The following is a 22,185-nucleotide window of genomic DNA, read 5'->3' as shown; positions in this document are numbered from 1 at the left end:
TTCACCCCTGCCTGCCTTTTCTGGCAGCGTTTCACCTCCAAGGCTCCTCCGCAGCTTGGCTCTGGCACCCGGAAGGTGCCTAGCCCGGGGGTTTCTCTAGCCCTCAGTTTCTGGGCGTACCTGTCTCTGTTTAGCAGCCCCATCAACCTTGGCCTGCCAGGCGAACCTTGCCACCTCCCACTCTCCACCTCGTCCAAGGCTTCTCATCTTGGCAATCCTCACTTGGGACTGCACCCTAAATTTCAAGGCTCCTTTGCCCTAGACCTAGAGAAACCTCCAGCTTTGTTGACTGGTTTCACAGATGAGGAAACAGGTACCTTTAGGACATATGACAATCTTCAAATCCACCGTATCCGGACCTCTCATTGTATGTCCTCCCTTGGATCAGGAGCCTTGCCTTCATGACCTCATTTAATCTGTACAACTGCCCTGCCAGCTATAGCACCATTATCATGGCTATTTCTATGATAATATTGAGTCTTATTGAAGTTCAAAGACTTACCCAAGGTTATACACCTAGAGATGGCAAAGCTTACCATCAGGATTCAGACTCTGTAGAATGTAGGGGTCTGGAGTCTTAGGCACTAGGCCAGGGGTGGGCAAACTTTTTGACTCGAGGGCCACAGTGGGTTCTTAAACTGGACCGGAGGGCCGGAACAAAAGCATGGATGGAGTGTTTGTGTGAACTAATATAAATTCAAAGTAAACATCATTACATAAAAGGGTACGGCCTTTTTTTTTTCAATAGTTTTATTCATTTCAAACAGGCCGGATCCGGCCCGCGGGCCGTAGTTTGCCCACGGCTGCACTAGGCAATACTATCTATATATATATAAAAGCCAAGCGACCAGAAGACCGGCCAACAGGCCCGATTGGGGGCAGGGCCGGCCATCTGACTTCCCTCGGCCGCTCCCCCTGGCCCAATCGGCCCCCATCGGGGCTGGCCGGACCCCACCCATGCATGAATTCATGCACTGGGCTTCTAGTCTCCTAATAATAACTAGCGTTTATTGAGCACCTACTATGTGCTGACTATGCCTTAAGCCTTTAATGCACCATTTATTTCTTACAATGACCCTGTGAGGTAGGTACTTTTCTATGTCTCCATTGTTTATTGTCCACTCCTTGGTTAGTGTGGTTTTCCTATTTTTAAAGATTACAAAGGAGAGCTTGATGTAGCCCATTTGACAGAAAGGGCACAGAATAAAATTGGGTTGAGGGAATGTGATTTTTATTTATTTTTTTAGTGATTTTTCTTTATTTGTGTGCAGACTATAGTAAGTGCTGAAAGACATTTGGAGCAGATAAAAGCAACATCTTATTCTTTTACTTCAAAAGCCTTCATCATAATCAATACCTATGTCTGCTGGATTATTTCATAGCTGGTGGGTACTTTGTTCAGTTGAGTGCAAGCTGCACCTGGGCAGAAACTGGGTCTCTTCTGTTATTCACCAGTGTATATCAAACGTCCAGACTCGCGCTGGCATGTATTAGGAGTGAAGTAAATATTTGCTGAATGCCCGATTCCTCATTTGACAGATAGGGAAACAGTGTCCGAGAGGCTAAGCAACTTGTCCAAGGCCATAAAGATTGGAAATAGCAGATGGAGGATTCAAAATGAGGACTTTCTATGCTAAGATCCTGCCCCTCTTTTTTTGCTTGTAATTATGTTTCTTTTTTTATTATGTTTATTGGGGGTGACATCCTATATAATAAAAGAGAAACATGTAAATTGACCATTCCTCTGCTATGCTCACCAGCCAATCAGGAGTGAGTATGCAAGAGAGGTAGAGCTGGCGGCTTGGAGGACTTGGCAGAATGGGAGGCCATGGGACAGAGACAGAGCAGGAAGGGAAAACCAAGATCATGGGGAGCACCAGGAATTCTGGGAATAGTAGTTTTGGTGGCAGCCCCAGGACTGGAAGCAGAAGCCCAGAGCATGGGGAGCACCAGGAATACTGGGAATCATAGTTCTGGTGGCAGACGGATCTCCTAGACCAGTGGTCGGCAAACTGTGGCTTGTGAGTTACATGTGGCTCTTTGACCCCTTGAGTGTGGCTCTTCCACAAAATACCACGTGTGGGCGCGCATGTACAGTGCAATTGACACTTTGTGGCCTATGCACAGAAACCGGTATTTTGTGGAAGAGCCACACTCAACGGGCCAAAGAGGCTCATGTGGCTCACGAGCCAGTTTGCCGACCACTGCCGCATAACAAAGAAACAGAATTTCTGGAGGATGAGGCCCAGAAGTCAGGATTTTAAAAAGATTCCCAGGTTATTCTAATGTGCAGCCAAGGTTGAGAACCACTGTCCTAGACACTAAAGCAAAGTGAGCCTGGAGCAAGTTACTGTTGTGGTGGGGGATGGAGGGAAAGCAAAGGTGAGAGACATAAGTAAAATCAGAGTATCTAGGAAAAATTAAAGTGAAGTTATCCTAAACATTCCAGGAAATCTCCACCAATGAATCAAAGAAGAAAAAAAAATGCCTCTATTATTCTGTGAGCAACAAACCAAACTGAGTTGGGGTCTCAGATAATTTGCTCATATGATTGCAAAGACAGACAGAAACTCCCAGATTCGAGCGGGCTCCCCTGAGGGCTCCCAGATTGGAGAGGGTGCAGGTCGGGCTGAGGGACCCCCACACCCCCCAGTGCATGAATGTCGTGCACCAGGACTCTAGTTAGTTAATAAAATTATATAGGTTTCTTTCTTCTCTCTCTCTCTCTCTCTCTCTCTCTCTCTCTCTCTCTCTTTCTCTCTCTCTCGGTAGGCTGACACATGCAGGGACTTGGTTGGATGTGTCTGGAGTCTTGGAAGCTTGACTACCCTACCTTCTCCTTGAAAGCTTGTTTGGAGGTTCTAGAAGGGGAGCACAGCTACTCCAATACCCTTGACAGAAGAACAGTTCTCTCTTCTATCGGGCAAGATCGTCCTCCTCCACCCAGCACTCAGCTTCAGGAGGGATGCACACATAGAGTGGGGAAAGGGGGAAGGGGATACCCGCCCAGCCAGCCAGATCAGCCGAATCAAAGCTGAGGATCAATGGGGCGACAGCCAGATCTCTCTCACATCCAAAGTTATATAGATTTCAAGTGTACATTTCTATGATACATCATTTATATACTGCATTGTGTTTACCACTCAAAGTCAAATCTTCTTCTGTCACCATACATTTGACACCCTATACCCTTTACTATTCCCAACCCCCTTCCTTCTGGTAATCACCATAATGTTGTTGGGATCCTGCTCCCCCTTTCACCCTAGGCCACAAGGACTGAGCACTGGAACTGGGATCAGGAAGTCCGTCCTCACTATCCCTCCCCACCCCCACATTTGGATGAAGCAGAAGGAGGTAGAAGGAGGTTGGAGAGGCCACTCCCTAGATGAGGGTAACTTGGCTCTGAGACTCAGTGAGGTGCTCCCCATGCAGCTGCTCCTCCTGGGGCTGTAGTTCCCACAGGGTGAGAACCGCAGCCCAGGCTTTCCTCCACCCCCCCCCGACCCCCACCCCCACCCCAGTTAACTTATTTCTTACTGGAAAACGAAGCGATTCTAAGTGATCCTACTGAACCCACAGCCTGAAAACATCTCCATCAGCAAAGGCCCCCAAACTCCAAACACATCTGCATCCATGCTCTGCACAGCATCCTAGCCAGGACAGGTGCACATGCGGGAGTGTGAGTGCAAGGGGGGAGACCCGAGTGTGTGTGTGTGTGCAAGTGTGCATGAAGAGTGTGTGAGAGGGTGGGTAGGGGTGAGGGTGGGTGAGCATGAGAATGAGTGTGTACTTGAGTGTGTGAGGTGAATGCATATGTCGGCAAGCTTGTGAAGAGCTGAAGCATGCGTATGAGTAGTAGCGGGTACGTGTAAGTGTAAGTAGAAGTGAAGAAGAGTGTAGGTGTTTGAGCGCTTGAGTGGGGAGATGCAGCATAAGTGTGTGAATATATGAATACGGGAATAAGAGAGACTGGGTGCCTGAGGAAGTGTGTGCTGGGGAGGATGTGTGCGTGGGTGTGTGACTGTGAGTATGCTCCTGTGAGCACTTGTCAGACTGTGTGGGTATGTGTAAGACCGTGTGTGTATGCCAGGCTGTGTGAGCCAGGCTGTGTGTGAAAAGTACGAGTGAAGTGTGAGCCTGTGAGTATGAGTGTGGATGTGTGAGAGTGTGTGTGAAGTTTGCGTGTGGAGGGAGTATGGGGTGGGCGCCTGGGGCTCCTCAAGCAGCTTGGGGCCTTGGAAAGTGGTGGGTGTGGGAGAAAGGAAGGGCCCTCACTGGAAACTGAGATCCGCTAAGTGGGAAGGGCTCTGGGAGCAACGCCTGGGGTCCACCTCTTTTTTTAATGCCCTCAATTTTCTTTACTCACCCCCTGGGTCATTTTTCTGTCTGTTTACAAAATGAGCATTTATGGAGTGCCCACAGTATGCCAGGCTCTGCTTCAGCAGCTGGGAAACCTGGAGAACAAGGTAACGTAGGTTTTCCTTCTGTGGAGCTTCCACAGGGCTTTCTGTTCATGTGTAACTGCTTTGCAAAATGCTGGTGATACAAACAGAAGTTTTGGCCTCTGCCCTTATCTCAGAGAGGCATGGAGGGCTTCAAGAAGAGCATTGAAATAAGAGCATATGCATTCCATTGCCATCCCAACCTCAACCATTTTTACTGCACTGTCCAGCTTGGGCTCAAGGCTGAGGTTCTACCCTGGCTGGTGTGGCTCAGTAGGTTGTAGCATGGTCTCATACACTGAAAGGTCCTGGATTCGATTCCTGGTCAGGGCACATACCTAGGTTGCAGGTTCAATCCCGGTCAGGGCACATATGGGAGGCAACCAATCAATGTTTCTTTCTTACATTGATGTTTCTCTCTCTCTCTCTCTCTCTCTCTCTCTCTCTCTCTCTCTCTCTCCTCTCTTCTCTCTTCCTCTCTCTCTAAGATCAATAAAAACATATCCTTGAAGATTAAAAATAAAGGAGATTCTGAGTGTAAATCCCTGCTCCTTTGACAATGGAAGTAATAACAACCCTTCTCATAGAGTGGCTGTGAGGATTAAATGGATTAAGTCATGGAAACCCTGGGCACAATGCCTTGCACATGGTTAGCACTCAATATAAACAAGCAATAATGATAGTGAAATGATGTTCTCCCGGCCTTTTGAAGGGGATATACTGTGTGTGTGGGCTACAGAATTTAAGAGATTATCCATGGAATTAAATTAAATTAATTTGTGTGTAATTATAGTACACTAGAGGCCCGGTGCACGAAGTTTGTGCATGGGTAGGGTCCCTAGGCCTGGCTGGCGATCAGGGCCAATCTGTGGGGCAACCTGTGGGGCTATTGGGGCCCCTGCTGGAACCTGCCTTGGCTGGCCTGGCACTGCCTGTGTGCCAGCTCCACACCCCACCGCTGCAGCTGGTCGCCTCCCTCTGTGGGACGACCTGTGGGGGGCCCGCTAGCACCCACCTTGGCTGGCCTGGGGCCTGCAGGCTGGGGGCAGCTCCCGCATTGAGCGTCTTCCCCCTGGTGGTCAGTGTGCATCATAGTGACTGGTCGTTCCACCGGTTGTTCTGCCATTTGGTCAATTTGCATATTAGGCTTTTATTATATAGGATTCCTCTCTAGCATAAGGCTCTGTGTGTCAGATGCTTTCAACTGACCCATCTCATGTTCCAACCAGAGAAATTTAGGTCCAGAGAGATGATATAGGGTAAGTGGTCAGTTCCTCTAACCGTCACCAAGTAGAAACATCTCAATTTTGTTCCTCTATCCACAGTTTTATATTTGCTGGAAGATGCCCTGGCAACTAGGAGGAAAAAAGGAGGAGAAGTTCCATCTCCATTCTATATGGGCACATCTCTGTTGTTGGCAACTCTGTCTTCTGGTGGCTCAGACCCAAACCCTTGGAGTCTTCCTTGACTCTTTGCTTTCTCTCTGTACATTTTATCCCTTGGTTAGTACTGATGGATCTACCTTTAAACATATTCAGAAAATGGCCACTCTCCACACTCCCCCCCCCCCCCACTATCATACTGGTTTATATCACACTCTAGCCTCCTGATAGGGCTCCTTCCTCTTATACTTGCCTCTAAAGTCTGTTCTCAATCCAGGAGCCAGAAAGGTCCTCTAAAAATAGAAGTCATATACAATGGAATACTACTCTGCTATAAAAAAAGATGAAATATTACATTTGTGACAACATAGATGGACCTTGAAGGGTATTATGCTAAGTGAAATAAGTCATATGGAAAAGAACAGAATCATGATTTCATCCATATGTGGAAACAGAGAAAGACAAACACACTCGTAGATATGGACAACAGATTGGTGGTTACCAGAGGAGAAAAGGGGTGGGAGAGGGCAAATGGGTAAAAGCAGTCAAATGTATGGTGATGAATGGAAATGTATGGAAACTAGACTTTTGATGGTATACAGATACCAATTATAATGTTTTATAGCTGAAACCTGTATAATGTTATAAACCAATGTTAATGCAATAAAAAAAATAGAAGTTAGATCATGTCAGAGCAAGAACCAAGGACCTTACAATGGCTAAAAAGGCCCTCCCTGATTTGGCTGTGCCTCTTTATCTGGTCCCTTTTCTTCTTGCTGGCTTACTGTCTTGCTTTGTGTTCTTTGTTTGTCTGGTCCTCTCTTGCACAGGCCTTCCCTTTGTCAAGAACTCTTTCCTACTTCCTCACCTCTGGTCTTCCCTCAAATGTTACTTGTTCTCACTATTTTTAAAAATACCAAAGCCCCTACTGTGCCCTGTACTCCAAACCCCTTTACCATGCTCTATTTTGTTCTCCCATAGCACTTGTCACTTCCCTATATCCTACACAATGCACTGTTTATGTGTTTATTTTATGAATCTCCCTGTGAGAATGAAAGCTCCTGGAGGATATTGATGTCCATTGGGGTCACTGAGAACAATTTTTGGCACAGTAGGTATCAATCAGTATTTGATGAGGGATCAAAAGAAACCCAAGGTTCTTGGTAGATGCCTAACCACAATCCTATCTTACCTCTACATAGCACTTTGAAGTTGACAAAGACTCTTAAATATGTTGTGTCATTGGTTCTGCACAATTAAATAAGTGACATAGGGCTTTTTAAAAAGCTGTTATTTCCACAATGAGGTATTCAGAGGTTAAAACACTTGTCCGAATCAGAACTGGAACTAGGATTTAGATCGGAATGTCATTTTGGATGGGAGAGAAGTCCTCTATTATCTCTTGGCTGAATGAAGAAAACTAATAGGTCACTGGATTTACTGTGGATCTTTCTAAGTCCTGGTTGTGGGATGAGGGCTGGGGTCCTCGCTTCACTGTTTGCCTTCGGTATTAAGCAGCTGCTCAAGCCCCAGCTAAATGAATGGTGCTTGGGGAAATATACCACAATGGCCACATCCTCTTGTTTTTATAACTTGCCCAGGGTTGAAAACAAGAGATATTGTCTTGTTAGATTGAGCTCATTTGGAGTCTGGCCTGAATCTCTGGACTTGGCTGGATGCCCTCTCTCATCTGACTGCTCTGGGAAAACCAACATACTGTCTTAGTCAGTGTATTACACTCCCTTCCTCAAGTCTGAGTTCTCTGTCAGTCCATCAGATTTAGCTGATGGGCTCATTGACTGCAAACTGATTGAGCAAGACAATGTCCCTAATTCTCTAGGCACACACACTGCCATTGTTTACTACAAACACCAGTAACAATTGACATCCCTTTACCAGAGCATTGGTATCTCAATAGTCACTAATACCTGTTGTTGAAATTTATCATATTGACCTATAAAAGTAGTAAAAGAAAAAAGGTAATATTCAGAAAATAGATGTAAAATAAAATTACCAATTCTGAACAAGTTTTTAAAGGTAATACTTTTTCCTCAAGGATGCTCTCCTGCAGTAAAATAATGACAGTCACTTCTTTGTTATCCCTCGAATAGCATAAATTGTTACTTTTTATATGAATGGGAGAAATTTAAACATTTTGAGACAAGGAAAGGAAAAGAACAATTTAACTGTTGACTGAAATATTAGTTCAGTGTTTGATTATTCACAGATTCTCTCCATGCCATCTCCATCTAGATCTTAATTCATGCCCGGCCAGCGTGGCTCAGTGGATGAGCATTAACCTATGAACCAGGAGGTCATGGTTCGATTCCTGGTCAGGGCACATGCCTGGGTTGTGGGCTCGATCCCCAGAAGGAGAGAGAGAGAGAAATATCAATGATGACAAGAAATCATTGATTGGCTGCCTCCTGCACGACCCCTACTGGGGATCGGGCCCACAACCCGGGCATGTGCCCTTGACCAGAATTGAACTTGGGACCCTTCAGTCCACAGGCTGATGCTCTATCCACTGAGCAAAACCTCCTAGGACAAATATTTGGTTTTAAACACTCTGAGTTGTAAGTATGGTCAGAACAACCAATGGGAAATTTTTTAAAAAAATATATTTTATTGGTTTTTTTAGAGAGAGGAAGGGAGAGGGATAGAGAGTTAGAAACATTGATGAGAGAGAAACATCAATTAGCTGCCTCCTGCACAACCCCCATTGGGGATATGCCCGCAACCAAAGTACATGCCCTTGACCGGAATCGAACCTGGGACCCTTCAGTCCGCAGGCTAATGCTCTATCCACTGAGCCAAACCGGTTAGGGCATGAAATTTTTGATGTATAGGAGTGATATGAAATATGGATCTGAACTTCAGAGAAATTGGGATTGGAAATAGAAATGGCATCAGCCTATAGTATTTAAAGCATATATAATAGTTGCAGCATTAAGATAAGATGAAATGACTAGGGCTTGGGTGGTGGTCAGGAAAGGCCTGAAGGTTGTTGTTTCGGCATACGACCTATCAGAGTGATTGGCACATGGTATTTGACATGTTTGTTGAATGCTGACTGTTTCAGAGTCTCACTTGCCTCTTCACAGGAATTATATAATCTTTCGGTTGGTCTATCTAGGAGTAATCAAGTACTAGTACTTACTACTTGACAGTGAGATTGGAATACAGTGGATTTGGAAACCAAATCAAGGTTGTAAGGTGGCTTGGTGTGATTATGGAGTTAAAATTAAAAAATAGCTTCCTTTACCCAACCAGGTGCCTTAGAAAGTTGGCCTAAGTAATCTTTCCTCATCCCATTCCATCTAAGAATTAGAGGGCAGTGGGAAATCCTGATGTAATATTTAGATACCCGGCCTTGTTTTCTTTCCAAGAGACTTTCTTTTCCATATAGACCTTAGGCATTTTCTGATGGATTCACCTTATTTCCTCAGAGCCTGTTGACAACTTAACAGGCCAAGGACCCACTGTGTAGGGCAGCCGGATTTTACATCCTGGTCCTAGCTTAGTACCACAGCATTGCTCAGATTCCCGGTCCGAGTCAGAGTTTTAATAACTGCTCCAGGTCACAAGGTGTTTGTGTTTTCCTGAAGGACTTAAATACTCGCAAAATGGCACACACAACCCCATGTCTGTGGCTTATTCCTGACACCTTTCCCCACGCTTCTCTCAAAATGGTCATAGCCACCTCCAGAAGGAAGATGGGTCATCTTTGAGGTCCCATGTAGATAGAAAATGGTAAGATAATGCTAAAAATCAGATACAGTATGACCATTTGTTATCGGTTATAACTTTTTTATTGGCCCTGGCTATTTTCCATTAGTCACCTCATTATCTATCTAACTGCCCTCATCCCATTACATTCTGGATCAACCTCTCTGCCTCAACCAGGCAGGCCTCTTTGGGGTCCATAGCACACACAGCCCCATATCTGGAGCTTACTCCTGACACCTTTCCCCACTTAAGGTGCTTTTATTCTTCTCTCAATCATCCACTTTTTAGTCTTTAATATGTTCCTCAAGCTGTAGCTTCTTTACAGAATTTTTTTCTTCCTAATGGTGAAAACTCAAATCATTCCAAATTCCTTACTGTTTCTTAAAAAAATATTTGTATTGATTATTAGAGAGAGAGGGAGAGAGAGAGAAACATGGATGTGAGAGTGAAACATGATTTGGTTATCTCCTGCACACCCCCTACCAGGGATTGAGCCCACAACCTGGGCATGTGCCCTGAATGAGATTTCAACTGGCAACCCTTCGGGGCAAGGGATGCCCAGTCAACTGAGCCACATTGGCCAAGTTCCTTACTGTTGATATATATGAAAACTGTAAGTTTTATCTCAACATAGTATACCTTGGGGTATAATTCTTAGGACTTATTTATGCATGCTCTTAATCTTTCCAAAACCATATCTGATAGACTAGTCCTCAGCATCGCCTATAGATGGTTGAGTTGAATGGACTATTCAACTAAGTCATTTGAAGTTTCTTAGATGGTAAGAATAATAATGATGACAACGTCATTCATTGAGCATCTGCTATGGGATTCACTGTACTAAGCATGTTGCTGAGTGTTTTTGACAAGGATAGACAGGGAGGTAAAAGAAAGTAAGATCTGCTTCAGTAACTGCAAAGTCAGACCCAGGGAGAACTGGAAAAATCGCTCCTCCGCATGCCCATTTCCTCAGAAGGGGCTTACTTAGAGTTTTATGGTTCCCCCAACCCCCCTGTAAGAACAAAGCTTGCTAATGTTCAGATAAAATATCTTTCATTAGAAAGCAGTTCTTTCATTAATCAGCAAACATTTATTGAGTGCTTACTATATGTCAAGCACTCTTCAAAGCACTAGGGAAAAGTAATGAACACAACCGAAGTTTTCTCCCAGTGGGGCTTAGGTTCTAGTAGTTCCTTTTAGTAAGGTTCAGTGATAATAAATCTCACGGGGCTGGTCTCTTTTTAATGCTTATTCTCCAGGTTTTAAGTTTTCCCCATCTTCAAGATTGTACTTGAATGAAGAAGGGGAAGTTTTAACACTAACATAAAGAGAAAGTATACAGTAAAATTTCTATGACTGTATAATTTAATGTCATGTAGGAAAATGAAAAGATTATATAGTTAAATCACAAGAAGATCTCTTAAGGTTGAATTGAATTGAAAAATGAAAGACAGGCTCAAGTGAAAGACAGACAAATATAATTCAAAGTATATTAATAAGGTTGTTTATATGTTCTCTTAATTATGTCCTAGAAACATGGTATTGAAAAGGATTGTAGAACTATTCCCTAATTGTCTATGCCTAATCTGACTTAATTAAATCTGAGTGAACTACTCTGTTCAATATGACAATCAAAATATTGTTTTGATCATTTTAGGAATGAGAACAAAAAGTAATATCTGGCCCTTTGGCAATGGCATTTATACAAATGACATTTGACCTGTATATGATGGTAGGGTCCTGAGTTACCTAAAGTTTGTAAACTCATTTCAGTAACCTGAAAAAACCTGTATTTGTGGGCACCTCTTATAGAATCAACATGTGAGAAACATTATATTCATGGGTTGATTGGTATCACTAGTAGATAATCTGAGCTTATCATCTAAAGAGATTTCTGTTTTGAATTCATTTGCCAAGTTACATCATTCCTAAAGTGTCTCAAATCAGGCAGGACAGGATAGAACCACATGCTTATGTCACAGGGTGTAGATGTGTCCAAATTGGCTCTGATATAGTCACTCGTCATGGCCTAATTGTGAATTATTGGCTGCTCTGTGATACTAACAAGAATGATCACCTGCTCATATGCCATGCCCTTAAATAACAGGTCCTCATGGTTGGTCACAGTGGGGTCACAGGAGGAATGAAGTTACAAGGACCTAACAAACCGTGGGTAGAGTGGTATCTCTGGTCCAAGGTAGAATCACTTCTAAGCTGAGCACCAGCCACCATAGCTTTGCAAAGACTTTTGAAGGAAACACCTCCTGTGGACTGACCTCTCACAGGCTAATCACCATGTTAATCCACAGCAAAATCATCTGCCCATTCCTTAGATGATATATGCATTGCCACCTCAGTGAACCTCTCATAGGTAATGTGCATGGTTCTTTTGAATCTTGACTGTTCAGCCACTGAATTCTTAAATTGCTGGGTGACTGTGTGGGCCTGAATGGATGATTACCCATAAGCCCTTCTCACTGCTCTAAAGTATGGCTTTGCTCAGGATGGCAAGGAGAGACTAAAGCTGGAAGAGAGAAATGGTCTCAGCACCTTCTTGTATTTTCACAGGGCTTTGTAGATGCTCAGACCATGATCCAGCATGATGAATTGTTTTGTGAAAAAGGCAGCTACAGCCCTGGCCAGCAGGCTCATTAGTTGGAGCGTCAGCCTATGCACCCAAGGGTCACAGATTTGACTCCAGGTCAAGGGTCAAGGGCATGTACCTCAGTTGCAGGTTTGTCCAGGCCCCAATTGGAGTGCGTACAGGAGACAACTAATCGATGTGTCTCTTTCACATTGCTGTTTCTCTCTCTCCTCTCACTCTCCCCACCAGTTCCACTTTCTCTGAAAATCAATGGGAAAAAATATCCTCAGGTGAGGATTAATGAAAAAGGCAGTTACAAAGAAATATTGTCTTCATTCTCTAGATAAGAGAATTGAAGGAAGACAATTTAGAGTATACTGGTTACAATGCAGCATGAAAATGCATATCTACTACTCTTTATTCTAGTATTCTAATCCACCCTGATGGAAATAACAATATCATCATCAATAATAACAACTAACACTTCCTGAGTACTTATCATTCTTTACATGTATTATCTCATTTAATCCTCCAACAACTCTGTGCCAATGAGTACTATAATTAGCTCCACTGCACAGATGAGGAAAACAAGTATTGGCTAAAACTGTTCCCTGTTTCTTTAATATCATCCTGAGATTAAGTGGTTGAAAGAGTAAATTAGCTCTTTTTATAACCACTTAGCAATTCCTCATTTTACTGTGTTAAGACAGCCCCACTTTCTCACTAAGTTAGTTTATGTGTTTTCCCTTCGTATTTCTCTTCCCTTCCTTGTAGTGAAAACATACCCACCGAAACAAAAGGAGTATTAGATCTTTGTTGTACCTCAGCCTTTTAGGAGCCATTTGAGCTTGTACAAGGCAGTCATTTTATTTGTTTCCTCTGAAGTTTAGAGAATGGGAATCATACCCCTGTTTCTTTCACTGAAATGTGAGGGTCCAGAAGACATTATAAATGAAAATATTTTGTTAAATATTGAGTACTATGTAACACTGATATAAATATTTCTACTTACAGATGGTCTTTTTTCTTTGCCTCATTTCCCTATTATTTTTCTGAATAAAGACATTGAATTCTTTTACATGTTTATCAGATCCAAATGTCTTCCAAATGATGTAATTAATTATAGCAAAAAGATAATAGCAAGGTTTCTGAAGTAGTTCCCTTAGAACTATTTTGTTCCTCCAGGCCTAAGTTATTTTTATGGTGAATAAGGTGCATTTAATTTTCTAAACCTTCAGTTTTCCTCACAGTGCATTTATATCCTCAAAGGACACACTGGCATCTTTAAATATACCAAGGAGGCAGTTACTAGATGACCTCCTAAGCCTAAAATTGTTCACGTCTCTCCTTAAGTGCTTAATGTCACTAGGAGCATCATGACACCTTGGATATTGAAGCCCTAAAGTTAACTTACTTGAGAGAATTTGTTCTTTAAAATTTTAGTTCTACATAAAAGTAACTGAGGTTACAAGAAGAGGTTGAAACATACTAGCCAATGAAATCAGAAAAGAAACTTCAAAAGTATGAATGTAAAGAAACAGACATTCAGAAAGAAAATATTATAAGAAAAAATTAGATATGAGAAAAATATGCACCATAGCAAGGTCACCTGTCTCTGTTGGGTGTTGGGGTGGGCAGTGAGAGAGAGAGAGAGCGCACCAGGACACATTCTCTCCTAAATTCCCATGGAAACCGCATACTGCATCAACTCAATCACGTGAGAAACCCAGCATGATTATAACTATTAAATCCAACTCTTCCCTGTATCATGTACAAAGAAGTACAGGAAAAATCTTAACATTGGTGAGTAAGAAGGCCACTGGCTTCCATTGAGAGTTCCAAAAGAGTAAAGAATAGATTTTCACCACACCCATTCAGGAGTATAATTGGTTGCACCCTCAAGACTTAAAGGTGAAGCCCAATATTTCAAATGTATGGAATGTCTACGTAAGTGTCGCAGTATAGTAGTGCTACAGAGGCATCAGACAAAATGAAACTAAAAAAGATACCAAAGAATACCGCCCCCCCCCCCCCGCCACACACACATAACCCACACACACACACACACCTTTAAAAATTAATACTTTGATCATTCTACTGTTTCTTATGATACCGAGGGTCAGGAAATGCTAGCCTCTTTTTCTTCTGACCTGGATGTAATAATCACCTATGTGTATCACCTATGTAATATCACATAACCAATTACCCTGAAACTTATTGGCTTAAAACAACAATAAACACTTGTTATTTCTGTCAGTTCCTGTGGGTCAGAAATTGGTGAAGGGCTTAGCTGGGTGGTCTGACACAGTGTCTGTCAGAACATTGCAGTCAGGATGCTAGTTGAGGTTGCAGTCATCTGAAGGATCGACCAGGGCTAGAGAATCTGCTTGTAGAATGACCCACCCATATGTGTGGCAGGAGGCCTCAGTTCCTCTCCACGCGAGCCTCCCTATAGGGCTGTTTGAGCTTCCTTATGACATGGCAGCTGGATTCCACCAGTGAATGATTCAAGAGAACAAGGTGGATGCTGCCATGCCCTTTACAACCTAGCCATAGAAGTCAGATACTGCTATTTTCACAAATCTTCTTGGTCACACAGGTCAGCTCTACTGTGGGAGGGGACTGCAGAAGGATGTAAACACCAGATGAGGAGGCTTATTAGGGATCATCTTGGAGGCTGGCTAGCACACTGGTCAAATCACACTATGTCTGGTTCTGAGCCTCTAAGAGTAAAAAGGCTACAAAGCTGTTAGGAGTTAGCTATAGCCTTTGTAAGGTCAGAAACTTGAAATTACCTTCTTGGAGGAAAAATGAATTATGTAAATGGTCATGTTTAGCTCAAAGGAAAAAGATTTTAGGTGGGGATATCTTCACTTATTTGAAGGACTGTTACATAGAAGAAAGAATAAACTTGTATTTCCCCAGAGATTGGAAGGAGGATTAAGAGATAAAGCGGTATTAAATGATTCTTGCACTCCAGGTTCATATTTAAAGGCTTGGAATCTATATATGTAAAAGCCTAAGTGACCAAACAATTGGTTGACCAGTCGCTATGACACGCACTGACCACCAGGGGGCAGACACTCAATGCAGGAGCTGCCCCCTGGTGGTCAGTGCGCTCCCACAGCCAACCTCCCAGGCCCTCATCGCCCTGATCACTGGCCACCCCACCCATGCATGAATTCGTGCACTGGGCCTCTAGTAAAAAAATAAAAAGCCAAGACACAGTCCTTGACCTTAAAGAATCTAGTCTTTAGGAACTGTAGCAGAACATAACGTATTTTTGTATGTGCTCAATATGCTAATGATATTTAATATAATTATGGGAGATGTTCAATAAAGAAAGAAGCACCACATATTGTAATTTAGACTGAAGCATGGTTTTAGAAGTCAATGTGACTTCTGGGCTCCATTCTGGCTTGATGAGCCCAAGATTTTAGGAGTAGTCCCCAGATATTTGTGAATTTAAAAGATAGAAGTGAAGAAATCCCAGTCCATCTTGTAGGTTATATTTATAGCATTGGTTTAAATCAGGTGAGCTGCCATAGATATTATTCTAGGGTAATCTAAGAGAACCCACTTGGATTTTACAAATTTATTATAAAAATATTTGGAGACATACACTAAAGTAAATATACAAATACAGTATGAAATGATCAAGGAAAAAGGAAAACAATATTATTTCACATATGTAGCTATGTATTTAATATTTATAAAACACTAACTGTATGCCAGGCACTGTTGTAGGTATCGGGAGACAGAAGGCAATCTGACTATTACCCTGCTGGTGTTTAAGACAACAGAGCATGGTGATAATATCATGGGTGATGAAACATACTGTTTAGGCTTAAATCATGTTCTACCAGTTTCTAGTTGTGTGGCTTTGGGTCAAGTTACCTAATTTCCTTTTGCCTCTGTTTGCATATGCATGAAATTGTACTGCACACCTTTCCATAATCCTAGAACCCAAGAGCAGCAGTGCTATTCTCCATTACTTATTACTATCTTCCCACCATAGACCCTTCTAGCCTATGCTACTCTGTCATAGCAGCCCAAATCAACTAAGACAAACATGCTCTTCCCAGGGCCTGGAGCTTTCTCATCCCTTCTATTTCCCCACACTCATACTTTTGTTTAGTTCATCAACTTACATGTTATTTCTCCAGAAAAGAATTCCTGATTTCTCAGAGTGAGTTAGATTAATGGCTGTCATGGTCCCTGTACTCCTCCACAGGACTGGTCATAATTCTAACAGTTAATTATGTTTATAATTATCTGTTAGCTCTTCCTACTGGATTTTATGCTTGATGAAGGCAGGGACTGTGTTTTGTTTACTGCCTTATTGCTAAACCCAAGTTGCTGGCACAGAATATGGCACCTGGAAATAGTTCACTACATACTAGTACTTATTTAATAAGTGAACGAGTGAAAAAATAAGCGTTTACATGCTGTCTAAGTCAGCTGGGCTGCCATAACAAAATGCCATAAACTGGGTGGCTTAAACAACAAAATTTTATTTCTTTACCTTCCAGTAGCCCCACCAGAGAGCCAGCTTCCTGGCTTGCAGGTGGCAATCTTCATTTTGTGTCCTTACAACAAGGGAGGGTGATGGGGAGAGCAAATTCTCTGGTCTCTTCTGATAAGGGCACTAACCCCATCTTGAGGACCCCATCCTCATGATCTCATCTGAACCTAATCACCTCCCCAAAGCGCTATATCCAAATACCGTCACATTGGGGGGTAGGGCTTCCACATATGAATTTTGAGAAGACACAATTCAGTCCATAGCAATGCATTGCCTCATTTGACCCTTGATAACCCCATGACATAGGCTTCCATTCAGGTCGAAGAAAAGGAAGCTTAGAAAATTAAATCTGCACAAGGGGACTCAGCTGGGTAATGACAGAACTTGGAACTTTCCAAACCTAAGAATATTTGTCTTAAAAACAACTGAAGATTTGGTGCCTCATGAGGCTCTTGAGGCATTATCCCTTTTGGTCTGAAGCCATTTGGTCTGAAGGTAAGTGTGAAAGTGTGTGAAGCAGGAATGTAAAGGGGAACTCAAATGCAGCGGAGTCTGCCCAGCAGAGAGCAGGGGAGCACCTAAACACGGAAGGAAAAGATACTGCCAGTGGGGTTCAGCCCAGGGAAGAGACTGGGGGAAGGAGTGTGACAGGAAACTGGAGCCCAGAGGATTGGGGGTGGAGTTTGGAATTCTGATGTCAACATGTTTCCTCACCCGCTGGGCCTGGTTCCCGGGTCCCACACCCTTCTGCTGGCTCTGACAGGTTGTTTTTAAAGCAGAAAAAAAGAACAAAATAAGAAGAACAGAAATAAGGCAGCCCCAACTTACCCTGAGGCGGTGGGAGATACAAGAATCTCTCTGCTGAATAGATCTTAGGACATTTCTCCCCTACAGAACCTGTGTTAAGATAAGGATAAGGTTTTTGCAGTCCTCAGAAGCCGAATTAATTCATGGTGCTCTGGAAATAGCACTAGTAACTCTGTATCTCAGTTCAGTTAAGATTTTTGAGCTCCTTCCCTGGAGCAGGAACCATGGAAGGCGCTGGAGGTTTAAGGAGCTGTGGGTGACTTCCTCAGCCCCTGGCAAATTGTCAGCTATGTCATGATTTAGATATCTTGGGGTACCTGCCCCTTATCTTGGCCACTATTACTACAGAAAGGTGGATGACCATATCTGAAAAAGTCTGCCCTTCCTTCTTCTTGTTCCCTTTTCTCACCCTACCGTTTGCAGCTTCTCCTTCAACTAAGCGCAGCCACTGGCCTCCTGGTTCCTACTAAGAAGAAAATTCAGGAGATGTTGGTTTATTCAGTGCACTGGAGGTGGAAGTCCTGAGTGTGACTATTAAGTAGTCATTTGGCCATGATAAAGTCACATAATGTCTCTGAAATGAAGGAATAAATTACATCCTCCTTAGTTACCTCACAGGGTTCTTGGGGAATATTAAGTGACATGCATTACTTAAACCAGCCGTGGGCAAACTACGGCCCTCGGGCCGATCCGACCCGTTTGAAATGAATCAAAAAAAAAAAAAAAAAGACCATACCCTTTTATGTAATGATGTTTACTTTGAATTTATATTAGTTCACACAAACACTCCATCCATGCTTTTGTTCCGGCCCTCTGGCCCAGTTTAAGAACCCATTGTGGCCCTCGAGTCAAAAAGTTTGCCCACCCCTGACTTAAACAGTAGAGAGTATACTAGTACATAATGTAAAAAACTGTGCTGATCCTCGTAGAGTTGACTGGCTGGAGGGGCCTTGGAGGTCCCTGTGTGCCTAGCCTTCTTCTAAACACTCCAGTGGGCTAGGTACTATTATATTCTCATTTTACATATGGAGAACAGAGAGGTTAAGTGACTTGCTCAGGGTCACACAGTAAGTGGCAGAGCTGAGAATAAAGGCAGGCAGGCAGGCCCCAGAGCTCATTGTTAACTACCAAACCAAGCTGTTTTCTGCGTGCTTCATTAGCACCCTCTGTATACCCTTCTGGGATTCCTAAATGCAAGTTCAATTGCTTCCCTTTGTGATACATAAGCTACTGTAAGGCAGGGACTATATCTCATTCACACACGTGCACACATACACGTGCACACATACACGTGCACACATACACGTGCACACATACACACACTTGCATGGTGCTTGCTGCATCACTGGAGCTCAGGAAACATTTGTTGAGTGCGTAAATGAGTAAATGTCCTCTGGGGAGATACACAGCAAGCCTGACACATCTACTGTGTCTTTTCCTCACCTTTTCGTGGCTGTGTTCATTTCCTTCAGCTATTTCCAGTAGGCGATCGTTAGTCATTTCTCACTGTCCTCATTGCCCTCCTTGGCACGTTCTCTCGTCTCAAGTGAACTGCTAGCAGGGGACTGAACTTGGAGAACTGGGTCTGATATGACTATTCTTCCTGCCCCCACAGTATATGCTCAATATCCAGGACTCCTTCAGGAGCCCACTCCTGTCCCTGAACTTTTCGTTCTTTCTTTTTTTTTTTTTTTTTGCCAGGGCAAGTTCTTGACTCTGAAACCAAGTACCCAGGTGGCCCTTAGGCCTGTACTGCTGGTCTAAGCAGGTAAGCAGCGTTCATTAGACATTTTCTTCCTTCCCTTTCCTTCTTTGTGGGAGGAAGGAAGGGATTACCTAAGGTCTTAATGGAAGGAAACAGGTTATGGTTGAGGTAATCCAGAGAATTTGTCAATTTTGTTTTATGGCATGACTACAGTGAGTTTTCTTTCTTTTTTTTTTTAAAAAAAAGTTATTGAATTTATTGGGGTGATCTTGCTTAATAAAATTCTATAGGTTCCAGGTGTATAATTCTACAGTCCGTCACCTGTCTGTTGTATAGTGTTCACCACCCCAAGCCGCCTCCCTCCGTCGCCATTTCTCCCCTTTACCCTGTCCTGCTCCCTCACCACCCTTTCTGGGAATCCTCAGACTGTTGTCTGTGTCTATCAGGTTTGTTTGTTTTTTATGTGCTTTTTTTTTTTTTTTAGTTCCTTCACTTTTTGACAGTGAGTTTTCTTTTAAGAACAGGAAGTATCAGCATCGTTGGCCTCACATATTAGAATATATTTAAAAGGATGATCGGACAAGATGCTTGAATTTGTTTTGAAAAATTCTGTATTTTAGTGGACAAAAATGTCTGCAGTGTCTGTGGGGCTCCTCAAATTGGCCAAGTCAGACGATGGCCCTCATCACAGACGGAAAAAAAAAACGGACGAAAAGCGAGATTCAATTGTTAGATAAACTGCCAATCAGACGCACGATAAATTCTCTATTTCCAGTCAGGGTTTTCATTTCCAGTTGTTTTGGTTGGAGACGACTTTGGTGAACTCTGTGCCCCGCCGGGCGCTCGGAGCCCTGTTCGAAGAATCGGGGTCACCGCCTCCGGCCCGCGGAGCCGCCCCCCCGCCCCCACCCCCCTCCTCCTCCCCCCGGCTGGTCGGCGACCCATTTGCGGGGGTCGGGGACGCGCCGCGGGAGCGCGCCCTCGAGGCGCCGTCCGCGGGTGGGAGCCGAGGAGGGAAGGCGGCCTGGGAGCGCGCGAGGCTCACGTACGCGCGCCTACGCGCCCACGCGCCCACGCACCGCCCGCGCTCCCGGGAAGTCTCGCGATGCCGTAGCCCGCTGCTCCCGCTGCGGGCGGCTCTGGCTGTTGCTGTGGTTGCCTGAGTGGCGGCGGCGGCGGCGGCGCTGGTGGAGGGGTCGGCCCTCGGGCGGATGTTGACATTGTGTTGTTATTGCTGACGGTAATGGCGGCGACGGCCGGGACCACATCTCCTCTGTAGCCGGAGTCCGCGGCCTCTGAGCTCGCGGCGGCGCCTCCCCTCAGCCTCCGCCGCCTCGCAGCCCGTATCCCGGCCACAGTCCCTGGAGTCCGGCTCCTTCGGGCAGGGGTCTCGGGGCTCAGGATGGCGGATTTCGACGAGATCTACGAGGAGGAGGAGGACGAGGAGCGGGCCCTGGAGGAGCAGCTGCTCAAGTACTCGCCGGACCCGGTGGTGGTCCGCGGCTCGGGTCACGTCACCGTGTAAGGCCCGGAGGAGGGCGAGGGCGAGGACGGGAGGTGCAGGGCTGAGGGCGGGGTGGGGGTGCGGGGAGGGGTGGCTTTACTTCTCGGGAGCCCCATTTTCCCGACGTCCGTCTGGTTCCGGGGGCCTCCGGGAAACTAGGCGACCAGGAAGTGAGAACTTGCTTTATTTTCATTTGTTTCGGTCTCCGAAGTGAGGACCTTCCTCCCCAGCAACCCTTGTAGCAGGCCTTACACGCCTGGGGCGATAGGCAGGATCCCAGAAGGGAAGGTTTTTCTTTGGGGCCCTTCCTTCGGGACACCCCCTCAGCTCCGGGGGAGCAGGACACGCATTTTTGAGGCCCCTCCCCCTTGTTTTCTCACCCAGTTACCCCGTGGTTCGCTCGCGTGTCTGGCCAGGCCTTGGAGCCTGGTGACATATGGCTTCGACTCCGAGGCTAGATCTGGGCCGCCCGGGACCCCGGTGACAATCGGTGATGACTGGTTCGCGGTCGTTGTGTCTGTGTGCTTCACACACTGCCCGCGGGTCTCAGTTTCTCGCAGAGTCCATTTCTGCAGAACTCATGCAAGTCCCCGTAATGGTGCATGGTGAAACTGCACAGATGAACAGACGCTTAAAATCTGCAGAACGGTCTATGTGTACAAATAATTTTTAAAAAATCTCTGATAGATCTACTTCTCAGGTTACTAAGGGTTCTTTGAAATATGAGTCCCTCTTTTGGGCATGAACTCTGGGATGGCTTCTTCATTTGATAAAGGTCCTTGAAAGTCTGAATTGGGAACATTTAAAAGTCCGATATTATTCAAACAGTAAGGAATGGTAGCTTCCTGAATGGTCATGACTAATAAAGGAATGTGAAGACTGAACCAAATAACGAGCTGGCCGGAAGCAGGAAGTTTTGTAATGTTTCTCTGAGAAGTCCAGAGTTTTGTACGACTTGAACTATTTATACTCTTTTTTTCCTCTTAGATCTCTTGTTCAAATCATAGGGTCAAACGCCCCATGCTTGTCAGATATTTCCACATTTCTACCTTTTCAGTAAAATAAAAGGGCCAGCAAATCTGAGACTCTTTAACAGGTTCCATTCGTAGCGGTTCTCAACCTGTGGGTCGCGACCCCTTTGGCGGTGGAATGACCCTTTCACAGGGGTCGCCTAAGACCATCCTGCATATCAGATATTTACATTACGACTCATAACAGTAGCAACATTACAGTTATGAAGTAGCAACGAAAATAATTTTATGGTTGGGTCACAACATGAGGAACTGTATTTAAAGGGCCAGAAGGTTGAGAACCACTATAGGGTGATTGGAATGTGTAATTGAATAACTTCAGTGAAACAGTAAGACTTCTCATATAAGATTCTCAGGAAAATCCTTGCATTTGTTAGTACATGATATGACTAGTGGTATTGCTGTTAGGCTATGTTTATATAATGCTTTAATTTCTTTAGCCCCTGTTAGTTTATATTCAGGTGACTTATAGGGTA

General features: G+C 44.3%; 1 protein-coding gene across 2 annotated transcripts in view; it reads left to right on the top strand.

Annotated features, from left to right (window-relative positions):
- Positions 1 to 20,249: 20,249 nt before the first annotated feature.
- Positions 20,250 to 22,185, top strand: part of CHIC2 (cysteine rich hydrophobic domain 2) — a 56,471-nt gene continuing 54,535 nt past the window's right edge. Inside the window, exon 1 of one of the 2 annotated variants that reach the window (XM_036334112.1) lies at positions 20,250 to 20,695. In XM_036334112.1, coding sequence (XP_036190005.1) covers positions 20,577 to 20,695 — 119 coding nt within the window. In that variant the 5' untranslated portion in view covers positions 20,250 to 20,576. The remainder of the gene's footprint in view (positions 20,696 to 22,185) is intronic. The other variant, XM_036334086.1, reaches the window with a different exon arrangement.

The sequence above is a fragment of the Myotis myotis genome, unplaced genomic scaffold (genome assembly GCF_014108235.1).
Source record: "Myotis myotis isolate mMyoMyo1 unplaced genomic scaffold, mMyoMyo1.p scaffold_m19_p_1, whole genome shotgun sequence".
Lineage (NCBI taxonomy): Eukaryota > Metazoa > Chordata > Mammalia > Chiroptera > Vespertilionidae > Myotis > Myotis myotis.
The sequence above is the reverse complement of the archived record's forward strand: the minus strand, read 5'-3'. Positions and strand labels throughout refer to the sequence as shown.